Source organism: Orbicella franksi, chromosome 14 (assembly GCF_964199315.1).
Source record: "Orbicella franksi chromosome 14, jaOrbFran1.1, whole genome shotgun sequence".
Classification (NCBI taxonomy): domain Eukaryota; kingdom Metazoa; phylum Cnidaria; class Anthozoa; order Scleractinia; family Merulinidae; genus Orbicella; species Orbicella franksi.
The window spans coordinates 19892394-19900994 of record NC_138158.1 but is presented as its reverse complement, the minus strand read 5'-3'; the positions used below and the strand labels follow the sequence as shown (position 1 = coordinate 19900994).

General features: G+C 40.4%; 1 protein-coding gene across 1 annotated transcript in view; it reads left to right on the top strand.

Annotated features, from left to right (window-relative positions):
* Window positions 1–1568: 1568 nt before the first annotated feature.
* Window positions 1569–8601, top strand: part of LOC145468222 (uncharacterized) — a 31797-nt gene continuing 24764 nt past the window's right edge. Inside the window, exons 1-7 of the mRNA XM_081451891.1 lie at window positions 1569–1677; window positions 2430–2474; window positions 3121–3275; window positions 6313–6561; window positions 7238–7393; window positions 7984–8132; window positions 8316–8371. Coding sequence (XP_081308017.1) covers window positions 1632–1677; window positions 2430–2474; window positions 3121–3275; window positions 6313–6561; window positions 7238–7393; window positions 7984–8132; window positions 8316–8371 — 856 coding nt within the window. The 5' untranslated portion in view covers window positions 1569–1631. The remainder of the gene's footprint in view (window positions 1678–2429; window positions 2475–3120; window positions 3276–6312; window positions 6562–7237; window positions 7394–7983; window positions 8133–8315; window positions 8372–8601) is intronic.

Genomic DNA, 8601 nt, shown 5'->3' with positions numbered 1-8601 from the left:
AGTTGTATGAGAAAACAAAGCAGGAGCAGAAAGGAAGTCATAAGCCTATAATCAGACGAATTTCCGGGTAAATCCTGAATGAAAATATATGACGCAAGTAATAGGACGATCTCGTGTCCGCGCGCTCGACCACCGCGGCGAAATTTGTTTTTCATCACTGAAAAAGCTATGTCGTCACTTTTGTTTCTTTCGTGAGGAACGCGTATTTTTTCTCGTTTGCGTTCCCAGAGAATGCACGCAAGAGGCTTAAAATAACGACAGTTTCGCATTCGACGAATGCTTGCTTTCAACATCGATGGAATGGAAAAGGGAAGAAAACATTCAGCCAATGAGATTAACCGGCGGGGGAATGGAGGGATGTACAATTTCAGTATCTTTAGTGAATTACGCTTTTCTTGTATACAAATGGAGTTTCAATGCCAAAAAGCAGCAATAAAAATAATGTTATTTCCTATCTTTCTTCAACATGAGGTTGACTTTTAACGCTACTTACACAAACAGGATGAAAATTGCGTTGCTTGTGATCCTGAAGAAAAGTTAGAGAGCGTCACCTTCCCCCCCCCCCCCCACCCTGCTCAAATACACAATGTACAAGCTGTTAGCGCCACAGGAGGAACCCGTTATTCTGCATTGTTTGCGTTTGATGCACTTCTGGAATAAACTAACAAGACGCTGTCTACCTTCCACGTGGGCAGCACAGTTTGGTTACGTAACCATCCCCCTCGTCATCATCATCATCATCAATTGTGCAGGATTTTCCAGGAAGCACAAATGTTAATTTTTTTGACCAAGATTCCTTCGCTAAAGAGCAGATTTTATCAACCCTGGGTATTTGTCAGCTCTTATAAATATTTTTGATCACTTGAAATGTTTTGTACTTGCACAGTGCGCTCAGGTTTCTGTCACACACGTTCACGAGCTAAAAATATCAGCTGGTGACCGTTTGACCAGTTGACCTCGCGGGAATATTTTCCTTTCTACTCCACCGCGAGACAGCCCGCCCTAATCTCGTCCGAATCAGTGATCTTTGTACCGTTATTAAAAAACTCGGTTTTCAGTCAATGAAACATGACTACGAAACTTGTTTTTGAAATCTGGCGTTGCCTGAAGACGCCATGCTAAGAAAACCAGACAACATGCTCCTAACATGCACACTTGTTGGTGGTTTTAGATATTTGTAGTCATAATATTCTCTCTGCAGCAGCTGTGGGAGGTTTCTCCTTCGCTTTTCTTTTGGCAAGTTTTGTAGGTAATAATAATGGAAGTAAGATATCGTGTCTTCAGCGCGGATTTTGGACTCCTGTTGTTGACATAGTAATGTCATTTAATCGTTATCTAACGTTGTCGGCATCAGTGCAAACTGCTTTGTTATTGGCTCATCTGTTGTAAGCACTATCGAACTTTGCCTTACATTTATAGTATCGTGTCTTAGATTGGACAATTTCTACATGTTTGTTTCTAACCTAGACTCCGATTGGTCGGCTCTTTTCCGGCTGTCACTCAAATCAGTTGGAGTTAATTGATATGGTCAGTTGACCTTTTGTTCTCCCCGGGACGAAAGGAGTGGCAGACTACAAAAGAAATTTTCTAATTGCAAGACCTCCAGTCGCACCTCGGATCTTCAACGCGAAATGAGATCCTTAATATTCGTGTTGTTGGCCACTGGGACATTAGCGGGTACGTATTATTGATTTCTTTTCCCCCAAAAGCGCTTTTCATCGCAGTCATATCAGTATTTCTCTTAAAAAACTCCACTCCGTTTCAGAATTTTTTTTCGTAGTGCCCGGTTTCAGCATCTTCCGGCGCGATTGCCTTCGATTTGAAAATTTTACCTTTCGCGAAGATAAAATCGCCGTTTGCTCCCTAGTTCCTGTTGTCTCCCAGACCAGACAACTATAACTCTTGCAAACGTTTCAATGCTGTCAAATTGTCAAAAACTATAATGACGCTGAGACTAGTTCAGTTGAAGCAATGTGCCAGGACAGCTTTCACGAAGGCATCTAAATCCCTGGAGAGCAATTCTGTGTTCGATTGGTTGGACTGGCTTCGAAAATAGAACAGTCTGTATTCAGGGGAGTTCCGTATTTTTACCTCAGAGTGGAGCTCGAAAAACCTCGAGTAGATTTTTCCTTCGGCGTTTTACGACGCCAGACATCGCTACCTTGAGGAATTTTCTTGAAGGTTATTGTAACCGCACGCGGGGTTCACGAGAACTGATTGACGTTAAGCCATAGTAGCTTGTGGTGCGGAATTGGAAAGAAAAATTCCTGATAATAAGTTTATTTTTGGTTGATCTTGTTTTTGTACTGCTGCATTGTTCATCGTCCAATCTGTTTTCAGTTATGTCAGAGATCAACATTGCTTTGCTGGTTGCTTTGAGATCTGTAAATTTGAGGGTGTTGTACTAACCTTTTTAATTTTATCTGCAGCGCCCGTGTCAAAAGAGAGACATCGGCCGCCAAATTGTGACACAAGTAAGTATCAAACTTATTTTCTGTTCGTGCGGTCATGATATTATTGATGTAAGGCACTTGAAGGACATATATAAAAAATGTAACCTCGAACAACAGTGCAAGTTGCCCATGAAGCAATTTTATCTTGCATTATATCGTATTAATGTTTACTTTATAAACAAGTCAGTATTTATCTTTCCTTGGGAGGATTTGTGTGGCATTATCACTGTAGATTTTTTTTTTGACCGGAGATTGCGACCCCCCATGATATAAGTAATATCCCATTTAGAACTGGCGGATTGCCACGGGTCAGTCTTTGACTATACTTTTCTCAACTGTAAAAAGGTCTTATTTATGTGTTATTACTCCTGGCTTTGAAATAACCACCCCAGTGATGTTTTTCGCTGTGTTGCGTTTCCGTATTGCACAAGTTTCAATCACGGGATCCTCTTCACAGTTCACATCGCGCAAGCGAGAGCAAATTTTGGAAATGACGTCAAATTTCCGAGGGACTTGCTGACAAACACATCCTCGCGCGTACGACGCAAAGCAGTTCGTTGATTGGATTAAAAAGCGCGGGGAGCACGCGCGCGAGAGCACAAACAGTCACACTGGCACGTGTCGGGTGTTACACGGTTAACGTTTTCCCTTTATCTTTTGTTCGCAGAGTTCAATAGATTTCACCATTCGAAAGATTTTACTTACAACTATGAAGGAGAAACCGTGAGCAGTGTAGCCGGAGCTTCGTCAGCCCGTTCAGGGTTAAGAATCCGCGCACGTTGTGTCGTCAAGGCTGTTGGACCATGTCAGCACGTCTTGAAGGTAAGACAAACTTCTTATGGACTCCTGGAGAACTTTGATATTGAATGACATGTCGCGGCTTTCAAGTTGTTATGTTTATTTAAAATACTTCCTCGTATAAAACATTCTGTGACAAGCTACGACCACCATACTCGATTGACCACTTCAAATATTTGGGTTTTTCGCGTGGGTTTTGTAAATATTGCATATTGTTTTGGTTTCGTGTGTAGAGGTGGACTAATCTAGTTATGGGGTACAATGTCCCCTTATCCCGTGAATAGAGCTTATTGTTATTTCCTGCCGTTTGAATTTACCAACACGTATAGCTAACAAAATATCAAAACCTTAGTTCACTTTCGTTCGATAGATTTCGTTTCGTTTTCTATAGCCAAGCTAGTGCCTTTGCTCTAGATGCTAAAGCAATATTTCTAGGCCAGAATAAAGGACAACCCGTGGGATATACAACAGCTCGGGTAATGCGGCTGATTGCGTAGTCTGAAATACTTGCGTTTTATTAATAATTTCGTATGAATTGTTTATTCTGACAAATTGGTACAAAACAATCTAAACGTTCTTCTTGACTGAAAGTACAAAACGAAGCTTTAATGCGGCGTTGACACAATGGACTAAACCCTTGCTTTGCCTCCTTTTCTCTTCACTTCCTGCCCCTGGGATATCTTATTCGACGCCCTTACCCTCCCATGACCCTCCCCCGTCCCTCCCTCATAAATTCAAAGAAGTTTACAGTATTTAGCACCTCAGACACGAATAGTGATGGCAACTACAGAACGAAGCTCAATTGCTTTAGGCACACACTGTGTTAACCCCTTGTTTTGTCCAATTTCTTGCCCTTTTACTATTTATTCCGGCCCCCAAATCTTCCCCTCTCCGTTCCCCATAAACACAACTGAAAGCAATTATCTCCCCTGAGACAAACATTCCAGCGTATCAGGTTTGTCCAAAGGTTACATAACTAAACTTGGAGTAATTGCCACTGAATGAAAAACCGATTCAAATCATTTTAAAGCCCTAAAGGATAGTCCAAAGGTTACGTAACCAAACTTGGCGCAACTTGCTACTGAATGAAAGACCGATACAAATCATTTTAAGCTTCAAATGTTTCAAATTCTTTCACGGTTCTCTTAAAATAAATATGAAGATCGCTTAGGACAGATAGTCAGTAATGCACAAACTTGATTCGAATTTTGTTCTTCTCTAAGTTATAGCTAGTCAAGGCAATTGTCGTGTTTTGCTTCAATACTCAAAAGACAGATTACCTTCGATGTTTATATAAGTAAAGATGGGTGTTCTTGTGGGAGGGGTCTCCTTAAACGCAACAGCTATAAACAGCGATGTTTTAATGCGCTTTACGAGATCGAGAAGGAAAGATGTGAGCTTAAAGACTGTTTCGGTCATCTGTTTTTACGTTTAAATTAAACTTTTAATCAGTGCAAACTTCGGTTCGCTACGCAACGAAACGAAACGAAAGTTTCTGCCCCTGCAACCTGTAGTTTCAACATAATGTTTTTTTACATAAAACATCGAAGGCGACTTAGTTCAGCGGACTAACCCAGCAGGACAGCTTTGCTTGGTGCAAATTATTTCCGGTGCATGTTTCTTAAAAAAGCTTTTCGTAATGAAAACCTTAGTGTAAGTAAGACATCTCAATTTCATTCAAGTTAAGGTCAAGACCCCTTTCGTGGTTTTATCCGACGAGAGGAAAATCCCTGCATGCAACTGAATCCACGGAAAGCGGTTTGCTGCACGTCTGTATTTTGACCTCGGAAAATCACAAAGCCAAAGAAAAATGCTTGCCGTGTTTTACCGCAGCACGAAACCCGCGGAAAACGTGGCGAAAAAGTCAAAATACAATCAATGCCATTCGTAATATTTATTACACATTAGACCACCTCGAAGGCATTTGGCTAGTAAGGAAACAACTTAAACACAGCTGGAAAGAAGAGTGTATTAACAGTTGGTCGAGTTCCCAAAATAGAAACAATTGCTGGGTTCTTTAAGGTTTCTGTGAAACAGGGGTTGGAGAATTTAAATCTCATTTTTCCTAGCTTAAATTCTGCCCAAAATCCCACTTCCCTGTCCCAGTAACCCTAATTCCATTGTCCAGTGGAGAATTGGCATTCCCATTTCCCATTTTAGCCCTCAAGCCCCCCTTCGTACAGATCTAGACTGGAGGTGTGGCAATTTAGAAACTAGTTTTCCAAACATGAAAAGATGAAGTCTTAACAAGTCGGGAAAAACTCTAAGGTTTACTCCAAATTCCAAGGTCTTCGATTGCTAACAAGAAATCATTCTCAGCTTGTCGAATTTCATGTAACTTTCATCTTTGCGCTTGGTAAAGGGGTGGAAATGTCCTGAATTTTGCGTAAAAAAATGTGTACGAACCCCGACGAAAACAAGCAAACAATTCTTGTTTTGTGACGTTTGTTTCTCATTGAGCAATTTTGTTTAGAAATATCACCATGCTCTGTTAAGAAACGTTTTTCCAGAAGCCATTTCTTCCCACCAAAAACATACTGAAACCAGGAAAATCACTTGAAAGAAGACTAAATATTGAAAGAGATACTGTTCATTAGGAGCGCTTTCTTACCAATACCCATCCTCAACGCATACAAACAACACACACAACTCATTTGTTGAAGCTTACACCTTTTTGTTGCCTCAAACAGTCAGAAAATATTATTCACGTTAAATAATTCGTATAAATTTGAACTGAATGGAAAGAACCATAGCTAGCTGGGTTTTATTTTCAAAGATTATTAAAATCGTTGTTGTTCCCTAAATTCCGACCTTGTTCTATGACACGTTCATCAATTCATCAATGTAGAATTTTTTTTCCAGATTCTTAAGTAATCATAGAAAAGCAGATTTTAGTGAGTAGTTGATTCCTTTGACCCTACTTTCCCTACTGTTAGCTTTTATATTTTTTTAACACGTTCAACCTTTCGTCGGTTCTTATGCTGATGCGACATATGGCCGCGAAGAAAACCGGTTTATTCTACGAGTGAATATTAACTTGTCATACCCGTTTGTCTTGCAGATCGACCAAGTTGAGCTCTGGGAAGCCCAGAGCAAGAACCCCGGTCCCCTGGGATATCAACTGTCCCAGGGAACCACAGCATTTGCTGAAGAGCTTCAAGCTCAAGACCTTGTTTTCAGAACAAACGGTGGACTTATCACCGACGTCCTCGCCCATCCAGAGGACCCATCTCACGTGTTAAACATCAAAAGGGGCATTCTTAGCGCGCTGCAAGTGCAGTTTGTTGATGAGCATGCCACCTTGGAGGAGGTGAGATCTTCATACAGAACTTTTTTATTTCACTTTTCCACTTTTATTATAACCTTTTTTGTGATGTTCAAAAACGTCTTAAACAGAACCTGGAAACTACAGGAAAGGTGAAATTGTGTAAACAAAAAACATATACACACACGAAAGCGCTATACACTTTCGCCGAGATCACCCTCTCTTGTCCCTTTTTAACATTATTTAAATAGCTTTGAAAGTAAACAAAAAACACTAGATTCACAAGAAGATTTAGTGCCAATGTCCGGAATTATTATTTGTTTGGTAGAACTTTTTTTTATTTAGAACTTACATCATAATACGCGCGCTCTGATTGGTCGAGAGGTTGTTTTGCCTTGGAATAATATCAAATCATTAACACGTGCTTTGTCGCTTGCGTGGGACTATGTTAACATGGTCTCTTAGCAACGGTTTTGTGGGTTGTAACGCAACGCTTTTCTTTCACATAGCGTGACGACCCAAAGGCGAAAAATGTGAACACGGTTATGCTATGTTATACAACAGGAATGGAAAGTTCATGTACCTTTCGTATATTCACTTGTGTACAAACAATGATCTTGATGTTTCCGGCATTAAATTCTCATAACTAGCAAGGGTGAAATGTAGCCGAACCGTACGGAGAAGTGATCTTTTGACTCTCGTTATCTGTTTTGATTTGCAGGACGACGTTGTTGGCAAATGCAAGGTGCATTACGAAGTTAAATCTCGTCACCTCAGCAGACGCCCAAAGGTTGTCTACAAGACCAGGAATCTAACCGAGTGCACAGACCGCGCTCAGTCAGACATCGGCATCCATGTTCACTCTTACGAAGAGAAGGTAGGAACCGACAGAAGTAACATAATGGGAGGGGGAGGGAGAAGGGTTGTATGGTAAAGGCATGGGGGGTAATGGAGAGGTTCAGCCAGCGTTTTTACGGGGGATAAAAAAGGTAATTTCACCTTTCATACAGTTCTTGCTATTATGACTTACAACGTCTTCGGATCAATTCATGGCGATCTAAAGAGTTGTAGTGTATATCGCGATGTCACGCAATATGCAATATCTCGTTGGATGTCACGCAAGGGTTAAATAGTTTTCATATAATACATTGTTGATTGTCACGCGGTCACTGGATGGAAACGGCGAGTTTTAAGTGAAACATTTTAAAGTTTATTTACTTTCCACAATTGTACTTTGCAAGTCATTTTAAGGAGTGAAATATGTGGTTAAGAATATCAAACTGGGAAACGACACGAGTTTTTAGTGATGTATTTTTTAGTTGATTCATTTCTCACAATTGTACATTAACAAATCATTTTGAAAAATTAAACTACAAAATAATGTGAAGAATGCGGTTGAAATATCAAACAACGGCGGGAAACGATAAGTCGTGGTTGCTTAACATTGTGGTCTGTTTCTGTTCACAGCCTTTAAGCCTGCTGAGTTCCCACAGCACATGTAGGCTCCTTTTGACGGCCAAGAAACGTACCCAGCAGGTCTTGTGTCAGGAAGAACATATTTTCAGACCTTTTTCCGCGGGCTACAAAAACAAGTCTGGAGCAATCACCAAGACAAGGTAGGAACTACATTTTTAATTGCTTGGCGTGTGTTTTCGCTCGTTAAGCCTTCTTTCAATCAAAGAAGCAATGCTTGCTTTGAATCATAGGACAGCTCGATTACCTAGCTATCAATTTGAATACAGTGAGTCGACAAGTTCATCTTGTTTTTCACGTCGCTAATTTCCCTTTTTTTGTCTCAGGCAAAAGTTGGAACTGCAGTCTATCACGCCATCTGAAAGTGAACCTGTTGTTGCAGGTATGTGTTTGGCCTCCATCACACTTTTATATGGTTTTGCGCTATTAACTAGTCTCTCATTTCGTAATCATATAACTTTTTTATGAGATAGAAACGTCCTCCTATTTAATGAAGGAAAAGCTAGACTAGTTATACAAGTTGAAAAAGAGTTAAAATCGCAGTCTCACTGTGTCTTGAGAAAGATGGCTTTTTGTAATTTACTTCTCTGACTATATCGGATTTGTAAAATA